At 40.8% G+C, this 21,484-nt stretch overlaps 1 protein-coding gene across 2 annotated transcripts in view; it reads right to left on the bottom strand.

Annotated features, from left to right (window-relative positions):
• The window catches only part of LOC140188069 (TLE family member 5-like), a 155,802-nt gene that overhangs the window by 101,777 nt on the left and 32,541 nt on the right, over positions 1-21,484 (bottom strand). For both annotated transcript variants that reach the window (XM_072244010.1, XM_072244009.1), the window contains exon 2: positions 11,077-11,174. In XM_072244010.1, coding sequence (XP_072100111.1) covers positions 11,077-11,174 — 98 coding nt within the window. The remainder of the gene's footprint in view (positions 1-11,076; positions 11,175-21,484) is intronic.

A 21,484-nucleotide genomic window follows, 5' to 3' on the forward strand; every position in this document is an offset into this window, starting at 1 on the left:
GCCTCCACAGCCATTCGTGGCAACAAATTCCACAGATTTACCACCCTCTGAGTAAAGTAATTTCTCCGCATCTCAGTTCTAAAAGGACGTCTTTTAATCCTGAAGTCGTGTTCTCTTGTCCTAGAATCCCCTAGCATGGGATATAATTTACCTGTTATCTATTACCATATCTAATCTGTTCAGGCCTTTTAACATTTGGAATGTTTCTACGAGATCCCCCCTCCCCCACCCCCCATTCTCCTGAACTCCAGGGAATACAGCCCAAGAGCTGCCAGACATTCCTCATATGGTAACCCTTTCATTCCTGGAATCATTCTCCTGAATCATTCTATTTTCCTCTCTTTTTGCACTACTTTTAAGATACATTTCTTATTGTAACTTACGATAATTTTTATGTTTTGCAGTATGCTGCTGCTACAAAATAACAAATTTCATGACATGTCAGTGATAACAGACTTGATTCTGATTCTTGTAGGAAGTTAACAGTCAACTTGCATATTGCAATCTCCCACAATCAGCTCTGTGACAGAGCTCAAACGTACCCACTTCATAGCACTGTTGAGCGTGTCAACTCAAGGACTTCCTTGAAACCATGCCAGGGATTTATATATCCAAATCCTTCATAAGCCAGTACTGGAATTTCAGTCTTAATGAAATACCCAACTTTCTGCAACGAGATCTGAACTAACAATCTTTGATACCTCCACCACAAGCTTCCATTTAGGTGACATCTTTAAATTTAGACAATGCACTCTATCGTCCTTCACAGATGTGTGATCCAAAGGAATTAGACCATAAGATATTGAGCAGAATTAGGCAACTTGGCCCATCAAGTCTGCTATGTAATTTACTTCACTGTCGCCAAACAATTGATACTAGAGCGTACAATCATCACAGCGATATTTGATTCTGCGCTTCGCGCTCCCTGGATTACAGATCAATAGTAAATATTAAAAATTTAAATTATAAATCATAAATAGAAAATAGAAAAGGTAAAGTAAGGTAGTGCAAAAAAAGACAGGATTTAACTCAACTAAGATAACAGGGCAAAGGCTGTGACAAAGAGGTAAAAAAGTGAATATTACAGAACAGGAGTTAAAGAGACAAGAGGAGATACGGAGTAAATGTCAGGGGGGTTTTGGTCTTGAGCTGAAGGCACACCCACACATGGGGCAGTGATTCAATCATGGGATTCTCAAGAAACCAGAATGATGGAACTGAGCGGACACATGATGGTTACAAAGCATTTCTTTCAATTACACAGCATGAGGGAAAGAACTTCAGAAGTTTAAAGTTAAAATAAAACTTTATTTTAAAACATTCGGAAAGACGTTAAAATAAAGCACATTTTAAATTATGGTAGACTTTAAATGAAAGCCAATAACTCTCACAGTATGCACAGGGATAATGGGTGATTGAGCCTGGTGCTGAATAAGGCTCGGGTAACTTCAGTTCAAGCTGATTGTCACAAGCATACCGTTTAATGTATTAATGCCATGTGAGCTGTGGGCATGCTATATTGGCACCAGAAGGATGGCAGCTACGCCTCCTCCAATACAATCCTCGCCGATTTGGATTTGAAGCGAACAGTGCATTTCACCGCACGTTTCGATGTACGTGTGACAAATAAAATTCACCTTTAAATACTGGATTCATGCAGCAGCCTAGTGCATTACAAATGTGACCAACATTAACTTAAACTTACATTAATGAATTATACACAATTTACACAATGAAATAAAGATAATGACATTAGAGCAAGTTGAGAGAGAATAAAATAAATACAACCCGAGGTAGTGTAAGGGCTCTTTGGGTCAGTTCAAGAACCTGACGGCAGTGAGGAGCTTTGGATAAGCACAAGTTTACAACAGAATGAGGGGAAAGCCAAACGTACTGTACTTTGATATACCCAAGCCTAGGATGCAGCAAAAGCGGACATGCACCCAGAAACAAGATTGCTACAATCAATACTGGCAAACACAGAGTAGATGGCCCAAATGGTCTGTTTAATGAAATAAAATCCATGCTGCTTCTACGTGACATGTGCCCAGCTCCAAAACAATGCGGCATACATAAGCACAACAGATATTAACACAAACAACTCCATGTGCCGCAATTAATTTTTAAAATCTAATTAAAACACAAACGTTTTTGATCACAGCACTTGCATTAATAAATGCTGAGAGGTCAGAAGCAATGATGATCTTACTGACAAGTATTCCAGTGAGCTAGCAGTAATGACAAATTTCAGATAACGATCACAGTGGAATGCTCATGCATGCAAATCTCTCAGCACGCGAGATATTGTCAATGTCGACGGCTCTATATTCAGAATGCCTACAAAAACACAAGGGCCACGTCCTTGCTGCAAAGCTTAGGAAACAAAGCACTAGCTTTGTATAAATGTCAAAGGAGATCTACCATGATTTCAGCTCTTAGCTTTCAAGCAGCTAACTGCTAATCTTCTACCTGATAGATTACACAATGCCACAGACTGGCAGGGCGAAGAACTCAATTAAAGCAACAATGAACCTCTCTCAGCTTGTCAGACTTTCATCTCTGTAGTGATAGCGTGATTCTTAAGCAGACTAATTGTGCCACTCCCTAGAATAGGATAATGCTCCCTGTCAACCTTCATCAACCTATCGGAGATCTGTACAAGGCATATTCCACCACATTTCCTTTCATGGGACACTGATTGTATTTAACTAGGTCCTTTTATTAGACCACACTTCATAAGCACTTGATTTATTGCAATATACTTTGGGATATCTGGAAATTTCCTTCATCGTTGATCATATAATTAGGGCGACGCATAGTCACTGAAAGTATTGACTGATTTTAGCTGTTTTATAAAAGGCACACGTGAAACTTTAATCACAAACAAAAGAAAACCTGCAGACGCTGGAAATCTGAGCAACGTGCACAAAATATCGGAGGAACTCCGCTGGACAGACAGCATCTATGGAAAAGAGTACAGTCATTGTTTGGGCCCAAACATCGACTGTACTCTTTTCCATAGATGCCACCGCCTGGCCTGCTGAGTTCCTCCAGCATTTTGTGTGTGTTGCATGAAACCGTAAGACAAAATGTAACACTACACCTCTTCCAAATTATTGCATTGAATAGTGCATATTCCGGTTGGGTAGCCTCCAATCTGACTGTAGGAAATTCAATTTCTCCAACTTCCAGTAATTTTTCCTTCCCCCTTCTCTCTCTTTCCGGTCTCCTCTTTTCTTCTCCTCACTTGCCAATCACCTCCTTCTGGTGACCCTCGTCCTAACTTCTCTCCCATGGTACACTCTCCTCTCTTCAAAGTACATTTATTATCAAAGAATGTACAAATTATGCAACCTCGAGATTTGTTTGTTTACAGGCAGCCGCGAAGCGAGAAACACAAATAGCCCAGTTTAAAAATATACCATTCCTCTTCAGTCCTTTACCTTTTGCATCTATCCCCTCCCAGCTTCTCATTCATAATCCCTGATCCTAGCTGGTTTCACTCATCACCTGCTAACTTGTGCTCCTCCCACCCCTCCCCACCTTCATATTCTGGTTTCTTTCCAGTCCTAATGAAGAATCTCGGCCTGAAATATTGACTCTTTATTCCTTTCCATTGATGCTGCATGACCTGCTGAGTTCCTCCACCATGGGGCGGTAAGGTAGTGTAGTGCTTTAACAGTACCAGTGACCCAGGTTCATTCCCTGCTACTACCTGTTCAGGAGTTTGTACGTTCTCCCCATGACTGCATGGGGGTTTCCTCCAGGTGCCCCAGTCTCCTCCTACAGTTCAAACACTTACCGGCTGCTAGGTTAATTGGTCATTCTAAATTGTCCCATGATGAGGCTAGGGTTATCTCCGGGTTTGCTGGGCGGCATGGCTCGAGGGTCCAGAAGGGCCTTGTTCACGCTGTATCTCAATCGTAGTCGTGTATGGCATTCACACTCCTAACCGAAGTGTGGCCTGAATCTGCCCGTTCAGGAGCTAGGGTTGGATCAATCTTTGACTGGCATCTCGCCCACAGCTGTCCCAACACAGATGGCCCTGAGATAGCATCGCCTGATGGAGTCCCTGAAGGACACAAGCCTCCACACGATATCAACATATTGATTCAGGTCGGAGAGGAATATCTCAATAAATAAATCAAAATCTTTGTGAGTATATTATTTTGAATTTCCAGCATCTGCAGAATCTCTTGTCCTTACCATTATTTTGGAAGGGAAGGTTAGGGAAGGTGTTGAAAAACAGCAACAGATGTGTTTCAACTTTTGGAAAGAGCAGTTTTCCACAAATTTTTCTAACAGATTAAACAAAATACTTGTGGACTCGGCAACCTGAGGAATTACTTCATTCACATTCCCAACAGAGGTGGTAATATGGCTTTTAATTCTAACTGAACCCTACTGTTGGACCTTTACTGTTGGACGTTGGCCACATTCCACTGTGACACAACACTTGGCGGCACGGGAGGTCGTTCCTGCCTGTGGCCATCCAACATGCAGCTTCTCCTGTGGAGGATCAGACACCCTGAGCCAATAGACTGGTCCTGGACTTATTTTCCATCTGGCATAGTTTGCATTTTGTTGTTGGATTGTTGGGTTTTTTTGTGTTGCTATATTTACGCTCTATTCTTGGTTGGTGCGGCTGTAACAAAACCAAATTTCCCTCAGGATTAATAAAGTATATCTATCTATAAGCAAAAAACCCAATAATGAATTTAATACTTATAATAAATTGAGAGGCAGTTTAGCAGCGATGCAGGTATTAACTTTCAATCTGATTATGTATTTCTACAAGAATACATTGAAACAGGGAAGGAATTTTATATCTTAAATAATATACCATTGCTCAATACATTTGAGCAAACCAGAGATATCAAGTGTGCCAGACTTGACAGTTAAGTAAGCTTTGCCCCATTTTCACAAATGGTGTGCCATGCACAGCAGTACTGCTGCATTCGATTGAGACTGTAATACCAGCTAAGTAGCTCCTTCACAGTTTGTCAAGTGTTAGAAGGGTCGATTAGAAATGAATGGCAATTGGCCTTTGTTACTATGTCTGATAATAAATTCACGTTGTATTGAAAACCTCATATCAAGAGAAATCATTTTGTCACCGAGCTACAATAAAAAAGATTTAACTCTTCCCTTGAACAAAACTTTCAACTTAATTTAGAACTACTTAAACAACTTTTATTTATGGTTCAATCTGGAGTATTTTCTTGGGCTTTAATGTTTGACGAATTTGGTTAATTTTATTTATTACAACACTTTGATCCAAAAAAGATTTTCAATCGCCATGAGCAATCTGTGCCCATGCAGTTAGAAAGAAAAAAAATGTATATTAGCACAGTTTTCATAATTATTGCAGCATTCAGCTTTTTTTTAAGAAAGGTACACAAATACATACAGTTGGAGAATAATTTCATGCAAGGGTAACTTCTACTTTATTATTCAACATTGTGATGAGCCATTTCTAAAAGCTTCTAAGAAAGCTATGTAAAAAATGGGTAGAAATTTCCTTGAGATCTTCTCAAGAGCACAACTTCCCAAGGGATGCAGTCACATGATTCAAAAATCACCATTGGCCTAACAGATTTTTGAAAGATGTCCTCCTCACCCTCATTAAAGTTACAGTTTCTTTGGTGAAATCGGTACTGTCAGAGAATTGAAGATAAGTTTTTTCATGCAATTTTTAGTGTAATGCATTTTATCAGTAGCTCAGGGACAGCTGAGATGATAATTTTACCAAACATTGGGGACAGGAAATGCTGGACAGTATTAAAGGAGGATTTCCTGCTATTATGATAAAGTACATATTCCTTTGGTGGTGAAGAAAACTGTTCCAAGGACAATTTACTAGGGAGGTGCAGAAAAATATGGGGCTATAGTATTCTCAAATACATTCCACTCACAAGGAAAACTCAGAAAAGGACCATAGATCAATGAATATTTACAATATATTTTCCTCGATCTTCTATTAACTTCAGATAAGCACATTCTGGAGCACGCAAAGTCCTTTTCCATAAACAGTGAGGCATGTCTCGATGGTTAATAGGCAATGAATGAAAAGATCCTTCTTCACCTAGAGTCATCTCAAAGCCACCATACATTTTTAATTAACTAGAGCAGAAATCATGAAAGCAATCTTCAACCCAATCTAGCATTTCAAGGCACACTTGTCAGCATATGCTAGCTAATTCCAATCTTGCATCCCAGAGAAATGACCCAAGAAAATAGAGAACTCTGAATAATTGAATAATTCTGTTTCTGTAATTAGTAGGAAATAAGTTCAATGAGGCAAAGTACCCTATCTGGCCGCTGTCATATTGAGAGCTTGTTAACATAGGACTTTACAGCACAGTACAGGCCCTTCAGCCCACAATATTGTGCCAACCTTTTAATCTACTTTAAAATTAATCTAACCGTTTCCTCTTATATAGCTCTACATTTTGTCTCTCGTCCATGTGTCTATCTCAAGAAAGAGTTTCTTAATCGTCCCTACTGCAACCGCTGGTAACATGTTCCCCACACACACCACTATGTTTTAAAAAAAAAACTCACCTCTAACTTCCCCCTGTACTTTCTTCCGATGGTGAAGGCCATTTCCATCCTGGGATAAAGTCTCTGGCTGCCAACTTGATTTATTCCTCTTATCATACTGTACAACTCTATCAAGTCATTTCTCATCCTCATTCACTCCAAAGAAACAAACGCCCTAGCTCATTCAACATATCCTCACAAGACATGCTCTCTAATCCTGGCAGCATCCTGGTAAATCTCCTCTGCACCATCTCTAAAGCTTCCACATCCTTCCTGTAGTAAGGCGAACTGAGTTGAACATAACATTCCAAGTGTTCTGCACAAATTGGCTACCAGCTTTCTCCCAAAAGTGATTGCACTTCCAAATGTATTTCATTGATTGCAAAGTGTTTATGAATAACTTAGAGATATCACTAAAGATTCTATAAAACAATCAAAATATTTTTAAAAAAAAATTACACCATACCAAATTATAATCTTTAACCTGGTCAAAAGACCACAATGCTTGGATTTTTTTTTTGTGTGCTTTCTCTTGCTGTTCAACCCAATATTGAAGGTAAATGCATTAAAGTTCTGATAATCTAGCGCCAGCTCATTAGTCGGGAATAGCACGGCAGCAAGTGGAGTATGCCACTGGGGCCAGAACAGGTCAGGAAAGTGGATGGGTTAGTGGTCAGAACTTGTTACGCTTGCATTTTGCCTGCTCCCTTTAAAATGTTTAGGTTCACTAGAAAAGTTGTGCTTTTGCATAACATGCAAAACAAGTAAAATCAGTGTATTTGGGTACTGAAGCAACAGACCACAAAAATTTGCTGGTCTAATGCCACTACAATACCAAAATGTGGCAGACGTACCAAAGACATACAAGTGAGGGTTAGTAAATTATGGACATGCTACATTAGCGCCGGAGACATGGCGACATTTGCATGCCCTCAGCGCATCTTGGATTGTGTTGGTTTTTGTTGTAAGCAATGTATTTTTGATGTACTGCACATGACAAGTAGAGCTAATATCTTTAAACTTAGATTTTACAAGGCACTTGGATAGTTTATTTATTTAATATGCAGTGCAGAATAGGCCCTTTGAGCCACGATCCAGCAATCTCCCATTTTAATCCTAGCCTAACCATGGGACAACTTACATTGCTAAATTAACATGCCAACCAACATGTTTTTGGACTGTGGAAGGAAACCCACACAGTCACGGGCAGAATATACAAACTCCTTACAGACAGCGGCAGGAATTGAACCCATGTTGCCTGTACTGTAAAGCAATGTGCTAACCCCTACACTACAGTGCCACCCTCATATGGACAGGAAAGGTTGAGAGGGACATGTACCAAACTGGACTAATTCAAGTAGGCCATCGTGGACAAGCTGGACTGTAGGGCTGTTTCCATGCTGAATAGCTCTGTCTTCATGGCTCTGAATAGCTCTTACCACACTCAAATAACAGACAAACAAATAATATTACAAATAGCCGCAGTAACCATCACAGCAACATAGCAGATGAACGCAAATTACCGGATTTCAAGGTCAAAGTACAAGTCCAATACTTCTTGAAGTCTCACCAACTGCTGCTTACCTCTCCCTTAAGGCCAAAGTGAGAAAATTACTGGTATTCAATCCCAAATCAGATCTCCTTCAAAAATATTTAACTGGTCACAATGACTATTTTGACATTTTCCTTGTTATGAGGAAGGATTTTCACCCTGAAACATTAACTGTTTCTCTTTACATGGATGCTGTCTGACCAGCAGAGCATTTCCACCATCTTGTCATTGTACAGGTAATGTGGGACTGAAACTGTATGCATGCCAGACAACATGCAGAGCTAACAAGATTACATTCTCTGAATTACAGAAATCATCTCAACATGCTTTCCAAACTGGTGCCAGTTTAGAAGCCAAAGCTAAAGCTAATTTCATCATTTATCATTGTGACTCTGCATTGGGAGCCCAGTACCTGAATCCTCAGAAAATTAGACAGAGATGGTATAAACAGGCCTTTCAGCCCAATGAATCCATGACAACCATCAGCCATCCACTTACGACAATCTAACATTAATTCTCCCACATTTTCACAAATTCTCTTCAGAGTTTACCATTCACCTACACACTCAAGACTATTTACAGAGGCCAGTCAGATTAAGCTCTTTCATCACTGGGTAAAGAAAGAAAATATGACCACCCATAGGAAACCCAACTGGAGAAATACCAAGGGATAGTGCAACACAGTACAGGCTCTTCAGCCCACACTGTTGTGCCGACCGTTTAACCTCCTGCAAGATCAATCTAACTCTTTCCTCCCATATTGCCTTCCATTTTTCTTTCAACCATGTGCCTATCCAGGAGATTCTCAGATGTCCCTGATGTATCTATCTCTATCCCTGGCAGTGCACATACTATTCTGTAAAATATCTCTTACATCCCCCTCTATATTTTCCTCCAATCACCTTAAAAGAATGGAATCACATATTTAGCTATTTGCATCCTGGGAAAAAGGTAATGCTGTCCACTCAATCTATATCTCTTATACACCTCTATCAAAACATCTTCCATCCTCCTCCACTCCAAAGAGAAAAGCCCAAGCTCACTCAACCTTTTTGTATAATGAGGAAACCATAACTGAACACAATACAAGCATAGTCTAAGCAGAGTCTTATAAACATTAAAACTTGCAACATTACCTTGAACACTTTGGTGGCAAAAATAGGAAAACAGATTATTATCTGAATGGTGGCCGATTAGGAAAAGGAGAGGTGCAACGAGACCTGGGTGTCATTATACACCAGTCATTGAAAGTGAGCATGCAGGTACAGCAGGCGGTGAAAAAGGCGAATGGTATGCTGGCATTTATAGCAAGAGGATTCGAGTACAGGAGCAGGGAGGTACTACTGCAGTTGTACAAGGCCTTGGTGAGACCACACCTGGAGTATTGTGTGCAGTTTTGGTCCCCTAATCTGAGGAAAGACATCCTTGCCATAGAGGGAGTACAAAGAAGGTTCACCAGGTTGATTCCTGGGATGGCAGGACTTTCATATGAAGAAAGACTGGATGAACTGGGCTTGTACTCGTTGGAATTTAGAAGATTGAGGGGGGATCTGATTGAAACGTATAAGATCCTAAAGGGATTGGACAGGCTAGATGCAGGAAGATTGTTCCCGATGTTGGGGAAGCCCAGAACGAGGGGTCACAGTTTGAGGATAGAGGGGAAGCCTTTCAGGACCGAGATTAGGAAAAACTTCTTCACACAGAGAGTGGTGAATCTGTGGAATTCTCTGCCACAGGAAACAGTTGAGGCCAGTTCATTGGCTATATTTAAGAGGGAGTTAGATATGGCCCTTGTGGATATGGGGGTCAGGGGGTATGGAGGGAAGACTGGGGCGGGGTTCTGAGTTGGATGATCAGCCATGATCATAATAAATGGCGGTGCAGGCTCAAAGGGCCGAATGGCCTACTCCTGCACCTATTTTCTATGTTTCTATAATCTCCCGACTAATAAATACCAATACACCAAACTCCTTCTTAATCATTCCAACAACTTTGACAGATCTGTGCAATTGGACACCAAGGTCCCTCTGTTCCTTCACAGTAAGATTCCTACCATGAACTTTATACTCTGCCATCAAAACCAACTTTCCAGAGTGTATCACTTCACACTTTTCTGGACTGAACTTTATATCCCTCTAAACTAGGAGTGCCCAGCCTGGGATCCACACATCCTTTGCCTAATGGTATTGGTCCATTGCATTAAGGTTAGGAACCCCTGCTCTGAACCTTTGCTAGCCTGTCTCAGCTATTTTAACATATTACTGTACCTGTCTCAGCTATTTTCTTTGGCACATATCCAGTAAGTATTATACCTTGCACAGCAAATTCGTCCCTCTGGTTCCTTTCAAATCTCTCCTCTCTCACCTTAAACCTATGTCCTCTAGTTTTTGTTCCTTTTCCTGAGAAAAAAGACTGTACATTCACCCTATCTACCATAAGCCTTAATTTTATACACCTCCAAGGTCATCCCTCTGTTTCCCCGACCTCTCCCTCCAACTCCGGGCCTCGAGTCTTCGCAACATGCCTGAATATTTGCTGCCATTCTTTTATACACACAACACTGCCCTTCTGCTGTTTGATTTCACAGTTAATGAAAATCAAAAATCTGCACTTTCTAGTCCTCAGACTGAAACAGCAACGCGGGTTATCTTTCCACAGATACCGCCTGATTGGCCAACTGTTTTCAGCATTTGCTTCTTTTTATTTCAGTGTGCAGACCTCTTGTGCAGCTGACTATTAATAGTCTAATAAACTAATACTTGAAGATTAAAGACATCACTCAAAAAAGCTGCCTTCAGGATTCAGGCATTAATAATAAAATTATTGGCAACTTAATGTGCACTGAAGCTTAGATGAAATGAATTGCAACTTTAACCTTTCAGTACTTGCTGCACACTGCCATTTATTATCCCTGAAGTGAAATGGTTTCTAGTAATGTGCATGCCTGACACGCAACCTTCAGTTCAAGGAAGTCTCATTACCTGTGGTACTGGGCTTGCAGAAACTGAAACTCATCTTTGATACGATCACAGGAGTCCGAGGTAGTAAACTTCAACTGTTGTGCCGACTGCGACGGAGCCTTTTGCAAAGGAAAAGAAAAAAAGTAGTTAATTAAGAGACAAAACGACTTGCAATAAAATTAGTCACACCATCTTACACGTCTGGACTACAGGTGCAGATCGGAGTTACAGATGGTTGCTTAATGGGAACATAATTGTAAAAATGCACCGCAGAAGACTTGTTGATGCTGGTTGCTTGATTTTCTAATCTCAAAGGAACAGCCGCGTGACCAACTGAGAAAATTTCATTAACATGCCTGTCATTGGGCCTGGCCTTCTCCAGCCTCTCAAGTGCAAGGAGCAGAGCTTTGTGTTTCGCCTCCGGTTTTGCCCAGTCTTCAGAGTAATTTTTATTACTGCATCAAATCTCATCCTCACCCCTCTCATGACAGATTTTTATCTCCTGCTTTCGTTCCACCTGTATTTTCAAAGCTTTCTGTGGCCCAGAGGTACGGACTTCTTGCAAAGTGTGGGTGCAGCAGAGACAGAAACCCTCCACTATGACAGCATTCTGCTTATTCTTCAGAAATAAGCACAAACAGCGAGGTGCATTACTCAACAAGGCTAGAATTAGAGAACCAATCTAGCTATCAGTTGATGCATGCACGCATATACTTTCCAGTGAAGGCACTTCATCAGCAAATAAGCAAGTTCTTCAGCTGACATCATTCGCAAAGCTAATCATATCATCACTGCCAACCTCAGCAAGATCACCTCAGTTCACACAGGTCAGGATGCAACTGGTGACTTTCAGTCTGACGACAGAAACTACAACATTGGGATTAAAGTAATTTTAAAAATGTCTCCTACATTGCATGCAACACCTTGAAGTTCAGGGAAGTTTCTCCTTTACCTGAACTTCGAGAAACTTCAACAATCCTCTGGATAATGGAACATTAAGAAGCAATGATACAAGAGCATACAAAATTCCCAGACAGAAAATGAGCTGCTTTACCACTGAACTTAAACTTGGACAATCTGAGACCACCCTTAGAATGCAGACATAGTATTCCCATCTTCACCCAATGCACGAGTCACCCCTCATCTCCTCACCCCTCATGGTTGGTAGCCAGCCTGTGCTGTTTGAGAGCCAAATGCAGGAAGCATTTTCCCTCCCGTTGCTCCTCTTTACTCCCACATGGACAAACCCAAGAATACTTCATATGTGAAGCATTGCGGTTAGCGTAACTCTACACAGCGCTAGCGATCGGGGTTCAATTCCCGTTGCTGTCTGTAAGGAGTTTGCATGTTCTCCCCATGACTGTATGGATTTCCTTCTGGTGTTCCGGTTTCCTCCCACATTCCAAAGACATACGAGTTACTAAAGGGTAGGAAGTTGTGGGTATGCTGTGTTGGCACCGGAAGCAGGGCAACACTTGTGGGCTGCCTTCAGCATATCCTCAGACTATGTTGGTTGTTCATGCAAAGATAAACATTTGATTGACTATATACATATTTCAATGTACATGTGACAATTCTTTTGTATTTTTCCATCCAGTTACTGTAGTCACCAGGTATTTTCTGGATGCTCAGCTATATTAATATTACCCAGTACAAGATTATCAGATACACTTTTTGGGAAAATAACTACTTGTGTCAATGTACTAAGCCAGTTTGAACAGGAGATGAAGGTTGGTTACGTCAGCCCTAATGCAACACTTTCCAGTATGGCCAGGGGGTACATTGCTTTGAATGTAGAGAAGCACAGGCAGAGGATGCAAATTAATTTCTGTGGAATTCGTTGCCACAGGCGGCTGGGTGCATCTAAGGCTGAGGTTGATAGGTTCTTGATTAGTCAAGCCATGAAAGGATATGGGGAGAAGGCAGGAGAATGAGGGTGACAGGGAACAGATCAAGCATGATGAAATGGCAGATCAGACTCGATGGCCCGAATGGCCTAATTGTGCTCCTACATCTTACGGTCTTTGAAACTGTAGGTATACTAAGCCGCAGCAATGAATTTCCCAAAGTGCGAGTTAGAAGACAATGAATATTTTGGCGAGATACGAAGCAACTACTGCACAGTGCTGCATACCGTGCGGCATAATCCAATATTTTATCCAAAATAAGAACTAGCCAAATCAGGCTTTCAGTAGATCTTCCACAAGAAAAAAATATCACAGGGTTACCATCGCTCTGGCTTGATACATTAATGCAATCAGCTATATTTAAGAACTAAAAGCCTAGTTCTCAAGTTTGGAGGACATGGCAAGCTAGCAAGTAATCTTCCCTCTACATGTTCAGAATGCAATTCAATTCTCAATATTTTATACATACTTAAGGACAATTAGACATTAAAGGCATCAAAAATGCAAAACAAATATGATTCTGAATATGGATGGTCTCCTGTTACTCTCACAATAGTTAAGGCATTACCAGTTCAAAGCTCCTAGTCTCACATAAATGTGACGGTGAGATGAGGGATGTGTTTTCAAAAGTGGGTGCAATGTGTTATATTGGATCAAAATAAAGTGAACTACGACAAATTAGAGACTGGCAAAGTACTTTCCTGATATGATTTCTGCAGATTTGAATTTGTTGAGAATTATTCTTTATGGGTGCTATATTTAATCCCCCTCACTCCCGGAAGCAAGCTGAGAGTCTCATTAGCACATCCATTGAAACCTTTATGGACATATTTTGTACTGGAATATTTGGGAAGAGCAGGAGGGAGTGGAAGAAAGGTGACGAAAGTTGGAGAAAAAGGAGCAACCTAGCAGATTAACTGCCTTTTTCCGATTTAAACTTGTATTCTGCTCAGCACAGAGCAAATGCGGTTGATTTCTAATGTGATTGCCCTACATTAAACTACATTATTGCCATTTTAAACTATTCCTGTGAACATATACACAAGGAAACAGTAAAGGAGCAGCAGCCCATCGGCACAGAAATTGGTTTAGATATTCTACTGCAAGCCAATTACAAAATTCTAATTGGTCCTTTAAGTTAACTCACACCTGTACAAGTTCATTAGATAATGAGAGGGAAGGGTTTTTCCCCACTTCTGTAACACATGACCCTAATCTTTCTTTTCTACACATCAAATTGCTAGTAATTACAACCCTTCCACTATTATTCGAAGTGGAGGTCTGTAATTAGTGGTATTCTGCAGGGATCCGTGCTGTTGCTGATGCATATACAGTACCGTGCAAAAGTCTCAGGCACCCTACATTTTTTTTTAAAATACAAAATTTTGCTTTAGATGCTTATTTTTTGTCTTCTATATTAGTGCGTCAGTAAAAAAAAGACAAATTTTTAGATTTTCAAACATTCATCTTCCAAAAAATTTAATGTTAGAGAAATTTTGTATTTAAGGAAAGCAACATATTAATTAAGAACACTTTTCAAATAAAATCTTAATTACTTTGTAGGTATGTAGCCCAGTGCATGACTAAACAAAGATAACAAACAGGATGCTATGATCAATGACATAATGAGCTGAATGAACTAAACTGGATCAGACTGGGCGAAGGACAATCAAACCAAGAGTGAGGGTGTCGTAGATGTGCCAGTTTAATGTCCACCATGGCAAGAGTGAGCACAGCAATAAGAATCAAGGTGGCCAAACTGCATCAGCAAGGTCTCTCCCAAGCAGAAATTTCACGGCAGACAGGACTTTCAAGATGTGCCATCCAAGCTCTTCTGAAGAAGCACAGAGAAACAGGCAAGGCTGAGGACCAGAAACGCTGTGGACAGCCACGGAAAATGAGTGCAGCAGGCCAAAGAGGCATCGAACCAACATTGCTTCCAAATCAGAAGAAATGCAGCACTGCCATCAGCTCTGACTTCACTGGAACTCAATTTACACCCTTCTACAGTCTGAAGTCTTGGCAGAGCTGCTGCCAGAAAGCCATTCCTCTAAAGTGGAAACAAAGCCAAGAGGCTCGCCTACGCACAAAAACACAAGGACTGAGGGGCAGAACAATATATTTCAGAAAAATATGAAATGTTTGGCTCAAGCAGGAGGCAGTTTGCCCGTAGAAGAGCTGGAGAGTGCTACATGGATGCGTGTCTGCAGCCAACAGTGAAGCATGGCGGAGTTCCCCTGCAAGTTTGGGGCTAAGGACATGCACTTAAGATGAGAGGGGATAATTTTAAAAGAGATGTGAGGAGCAAGTTTCCCTCCCCTCACAGAAAATGGTGGGTGGCTGGAATGTACTGCCTGGAGTGGTGGTAGAGGCAGAAACATGAGGCATTATTAGATAGGCACACGAACGTGAGGAAAATAGAAGGATATGGACACCATACAGGCATAAGGGACTAGTTTCGTGTGGTAAACCATATATATGTTGTAACTGGGTTAACTGTCTGGACACACCCCTCTGCTGACTGCCCCTGTGGCTCCTCCCACAGACCCCTGAATAAAGGTGATTTTGCATTGCCCCTCCCCCTCAGTCCAGGGGCAGACACGCAGCATGGAAGTCGTATTGTACAGCAAATAAAAGCCTTTCCGTATTTACCCTACTTCAGTCTTTTGGAGTTATTGAAGGTGCTTCATTTAGTTAGCCATTTGATTACTCAACATTATGGGCCAAAGGGCCTGTTCCTGTAATGTACTCTTCTATGTTCCACTATTATGATTAAATAGGTATCTAATTAAAAATTATTTAAAACTCCAGTTGCTAAAGACAGTGCCTGGAGATTAATCTTTGTAGTGTCTAGATGCAACAAGGTAACTCGGGGAAGGTTGCAGTTTTAAATATATACATCTCTTGCCAGCATGTCTAATTTAGTTCAGGTCGATTGGAAGTCAAAGACCGAAGGCTGATGGTTGAAGCCTGGGCACTGGAAACTCGGGAGCTCAGGCCTGAAGTTGGAGGACTGTCCACGTGTGGGTGTGTAGGAGGAAGGAAAGGGGCTCACTTTGTTGCTGTTTTGTTAGTAGTGTGTTCTGTGTTCTGCTGAGCATTGCGGGCATGCTATACTGGTGCCAGAATGTGTGCTCTCCCCAGCACATCCTTAGGCATTGGCTGTTCACGCAGACGACATGTTTCATTTTATTTTTCCATGCACACATTATAAATAAATCCAGATCTAAATTTTTAATACTTTTGCCTGCCTCTCAGTTGATTTCCCACATCAGTTACAAGCACAGTGACAGGTGATGCCACTGAAGGAACTGTCTCGGAGTCACTAAACCTAACATAACCAGAGTGGTGAATCAGTTTAAGTAGAGACAAGTGATTAGCCCAGAGTGCTTCAGTCCAGTTAATTTCAATGATTCACTCAGCTCATTAATTCTCAGCGGGTTCTTCTGAATAATGCTGTCAGTACTCATTGCCTATACAAAATCTCTGCTAACTTGAGGTACACAAGTAAAAACGTTTTTCTTTAAAAAATTTTAAAAAACTATGATTGAAAAGTTTCAGTGTGAAAGCGAACAATAAGCATTTAGTGTTCAATTGAACACTGAATTCTATTCGCAGCTACTCAGAAGTCATAGCTCAGTCATAGTCTGAAGAAAATGGAGAACTATGACTGAGTAAAATAATTCTTAATTCGTTCTCAAGAGATAACCTGTGGCAGTAGGCCTGCCTCTAAAGGGTCTGATTATCAGCCAAGAAGACTCACTTAGTCTGCATCGTCGGCAGCAAGGTTATTGGTGACACTGCTATGGTTACCAGCCCACAACATCATCGCTTCTTTGGATAAGCAATTGGTTAAAACGAGCTAATCATCTTACACAGGGCTATATTTGTGATGGATTGATGTCACAGCGCCATGCAATATTCCCAGGTCTAAGTGTATCATGCTGCCAATTGTAATGAAACATAGCACAACCACTTTATACTTGACAGCACTTTGCAGAGAGGGAACAACATTTTAGAGTTTATTACATTTTGAGGGACATGGTAGGGACTCATGAAAAGGAGGGAACAAACCATGCAATTGATAAATTGGATAGGAGGATATTTACAGAGTAAAAACTTCTACTGATGAGAATTAGAAGAGCTGAGAATGTTTGTGTTGAATTCGACTTAAGTATTAAAATAGTGGTTATGATCAGGAGAGTGTATGGACTACTTCACAAGCTAAATGATCTCCTCTTATCATTAAATCCATTAACCTGGGTAGGATCCTCAGTGAGAAACTGTCAGAAGTACACATCAGGACAAAACTTTGCCACCAAACCCTTAAACACTGCTAAGCCAGACATCTTTTTCTTTTGAGCTGGTAAACCCACCACAACTTTCTATAGATCTTATAGACAGGACAGGAAACTTTCTTCCAGCGCTCAAAATGAAAGCTGCAAATTTTTACTTCATTCAAAATGAGGTTTTTTCTTCCCCCAGGATCCAATGATTTCTTTATCAATGACTCCTGTACTTTCATCTCAATTTGCAACCTTGCTTTTCTATTTAGCAAAAACAAGTAGTGTACAAGTAAGCAAATTTTCACCAAGATCAGAGGTTGTATGAATAGCGTATACAGCATTAATCTGCAGACAGGTCCATGCAAATCAGCATAACAATCCATGTCCTTCCCAAGACTACAACCCTAAGATTTGACTATTTCAAAGATCAAAGATTTACATGTATTAGGAATTTCCTTTGGTGTGTTGGTCAGGGAGGTACATGCAGCAAAACAAGTCAATTATAAAGAATAAATAATTATATAAAAATTAAAGTTAGTGGTTAAAATTCTAATATGGAATGTGCACAAATACAGACATGTATTTACTATATCAACATTAGAAGAAGTGGTTTGAAGTGTTTACAGTGCAATGCAGGGATGTGGATCATAAACAGAGGGGATGGGGGGCAGGGTTAACTAGAATAGTTTATCAGATTAACTGCCTGAGGGAAGAAACTTTAAAGATGGTGGGAAGTTTTTTTTTTGTTTTAATAGCCCTGTAGTGCTTTCCAGAAGAGGGGAATTGGAAAAGGCAGTTTGCAGGGGGGATAGTGTCCATCAGCTGCCTCTAAAAATTACAGAAGCTCAGCACTGATGCTTAGAAGTTCAAATCAGAGAGATCCATTTTAAAGAATCTTTCCTGGACAGAGAGGTGTAAAGCACTGGGCAACTTCGAAGTCCAGACCCATCACATTTCAACTGCTCAAAGAGAACAACACTTTCATACTCTCTGCATGAGCCTGTATTAGATTTGTTATTTTTCAAAACATATTGAACCCTTAGTTTTATTACTTCAGCAGAATAAATCGCTCTTCAGTCTGACCAAAGATGCAGCATTTGAGCGCAGGTGCAAATTCAGATGATTGCATTGATACTGGAAAATACTCAAAAAGGTGGCTCCATCAGTAAGGATATTCACCATCCAGGCCATGCCCTCTTCCCATTTCTACCATCTGAGGAGATTCAGGAGCCCAAAGGCACACACTCAATGCTTTAGGAACAGCTTCTTCCTCTCCACCATCAGATTTCTGAACAAACAATGAATCCTTAACACCACCCTCACTATTCCTGCACTACTTATTTTTAAATACATCTTTTAGAATATTCATGAATTATTTTGATGCACAAGCCTAAACTGCTAGGCTTCTAACAGGGATTCACAAAATCAGGCAAACATTTTAACAGAGTATATATGGAAAATTATGCAGGAACATTTAATTTGGGCCAACTAAGTATCACATCAACATATTGGAGTAGCATTAATTGCACACTGGAGAAGAGAACAGGTACAGATGTCAAGGACTCACAAAACAATTGCAGTGAGACATGGTGCTGCATTTAAAACTGAGAGAGCAACAACAGAATCTGAGGAAACAGCATTACAGTTGTTTGCAAGTGAGCATCAAAAATCTTTGCATTTACATAGCACCTTTCTGGAGGCTTTTAGCCACTGAAGTAGGTTTGAACCACAGCAGGGTTGGTATCATAAGCACATAAGAAATAGGAGCAGAGAAAGGCCATCTGGCCCGTCAAGCCTGCTCTGCCATTCAATAAGATCACGGCTGATCTGGCCATAGCCTCCTCTCCATCTACCTTCCTTTCCCTGTAACCGTAGTTTCCCTAGTATGCAGAAGTCTATCCAACCTTGTCTTAAATATATTTACCAAGGTAGTCTCCACTGCTTCATTGGGTAGAGAATTTGACAGATTCACCACTCTTTGGGAAAAGCAGTTCCTCCTCATCTCCATCCTAAATTTACTCCCCCAAATCTGAGGCTATGTCCTCTAGTTCTAGTCTCACCTAACAGTGGAAGCAACTTTCCTGCTTCTATCTGATCTATCCCTTTAATAATTTTATATGTTTCTATAAGATCTCCTCTCATCCTTCTGAATTCCAGCAAATACAGTCCCGGGCGACTCAATTTTCCTCAGTCTAAACCCCCTCATCTCTGGAATCAACCTGGTGGATCTCCTCTGCGCTACCTCCAAGGTCAGTATATCCTTCCTCAAGTAAGGAGACCAGAACTGCACACAATACTACAGATGTGGCCTCACCAGTACTCTGTACAGTTGCAGCATAACCTCCCTCCAATCCTTCTAGCAATGAAGGCCAATATTCCATTTTCCTTCTTGATATCTGCTGCACCTGCAAAACAACTTCTGTGATTCCCGCGCAAGCACGCCCAAGTCCTTCTGCACAGCGGCATGCTGCAATTTTTTACTGTTTAAATAATCTGATCTTCCACTTTTCCTTCCAAAGTGGATGATCTCACATTTATCAACATCGTACTCCATCTTTCAGACCTTTGCCCACTCACTTAACCTATCTATATCTCTCTGCAGACTCTCTGTATCCTCTGCAGACTCTTTGTATCCTCTGCGTAATTTAGATACACTACACTCTGTTCCCTCTTCCAGATCGTTAATGTATATCGTGAACAGTTGTGGGCCCAGCATCAACCCGTGGCACATCGCTCACCATTGATTGCCAACCAGAGAAACACTGCAGTCAATTGGCACAGCTATGGTTGCAATGTGATAATGACCAGTTTTACATACACACAGTGGCCACTTTATTACATACACCTGTACATTTGCTCATTAATGAAAATATCTAATCAGCCAATTGTATGGCAGTAATTTAATGTACAAAAGCATGCAGACATGGTCAAAAGGTTCAGTTGTTGTTCAGACCAGACATCAGAATAGGGAAGAATGTATTCCAAGTGACTCTGGTGCCAGACAGGGTGGTTTGAGTGACTGATTATATCCTGGGATCTTCATATACAATCGTCGCTAGATTAGAGGTTCCCAACCTTTTTTTATGCCCTGGACCAATACCATTAAGCAAGGGGTCATCTCAGGTTGGAACCCCTGCTCTAGAGTTTACAGAGAATGGTGCAAAACAAAACAAAAAACACTCTGTGAGTGGCAGTTCTGGGGGTGAAAATATCTTTTTATCAAGAGAGGTCAGAAGAAATTGGGCAGACTGATTCACGCTAACAGGAAGGCAATAGCAACTCAAGTAAAACACGTTGCAACAGTGGTGTGCAGAAAAGCATTTCTGAATGCACAACAAGTTGAACCTTGAAGTGGATGAGCTACAGCAGAAGGCCACAAACATACACTCAGTGGCCACTTTATTAGGTACAGGAGGTATACATGTCAAGTAATGGGTAGCTATTGGCCTAGACACAGGGATAATTCCTGCTCTTCAAACTAGTTAAGAGACAAGTAGATTATAAAAAGGAATAAATAGAAGAGAATAAAGGGGACAGAAAAACTGAGGAAACAAAATAGTGGAATAATAATGATTAAAAGAGAACAAAAAGGTTGTGTTATAGATACCTTAACCCAGTCTGGCTCACTCATCCTTAGAGCACAAGAAATATATACATAACTCTCTGAACTTTGTTCGTATTCATTATTTATAAGAATTGAAATCAATATCAGTGACCTTTAAATAACCTTTAAGTCCAATGTTCATATCTTTTCCCCCTGGTGCTGGAAGCAGCATTGCGATTACAATCAGAGTCTGCCTAAGCAGATGGTGTTATGTGGTAATGTCAAGCTCTAGCCACTTGAATAAAAAAAATCACATGCTAAAACAAACATAAAAAAATTCACAGTCCCAAGTATCTCCACCTTACTGGTCTGCAATACTAATGCACCTGCTGCTGTTTGGAAACTGAATGCAACTTTTTAAATATGTTCTTTAGAAGGCCTCGAATATCTGCCCGTTTTCCTTCCAGTCCTGACAAAGGGTCTTGCCCCAAAATGTTGACTATTCATTATTCTCATCATGGGTACTAGCCTCCCCACCATCGAGGACATCTTCACAAGGCAATGCCTCAAAAAGGCAGCATCTAGCATGAAGTCTAACCAGACTGGGTCTGTTATCTTGGGGGTAGCATTGTTTTGGTGGCACTGCCATTCGTACAGAATGGAAGCAGGCCCTTCAGATCAACAAGTCTACG

Source organism: Mobula birostris, chromosome 26 (genome assembly GCF_030028105.1).
Source record: "Mobula birostris isolate sMobBir1 chromosome 26, sMobBir1.hap1, whole genome shotgun sequence".
Classification (NCBI taxonomy): Eukaryota; Metazoa; Chordata; class Chondrichthyes; order Myliobatiformes; family Myliobatidae; genus Mobula; species Mobula birostris.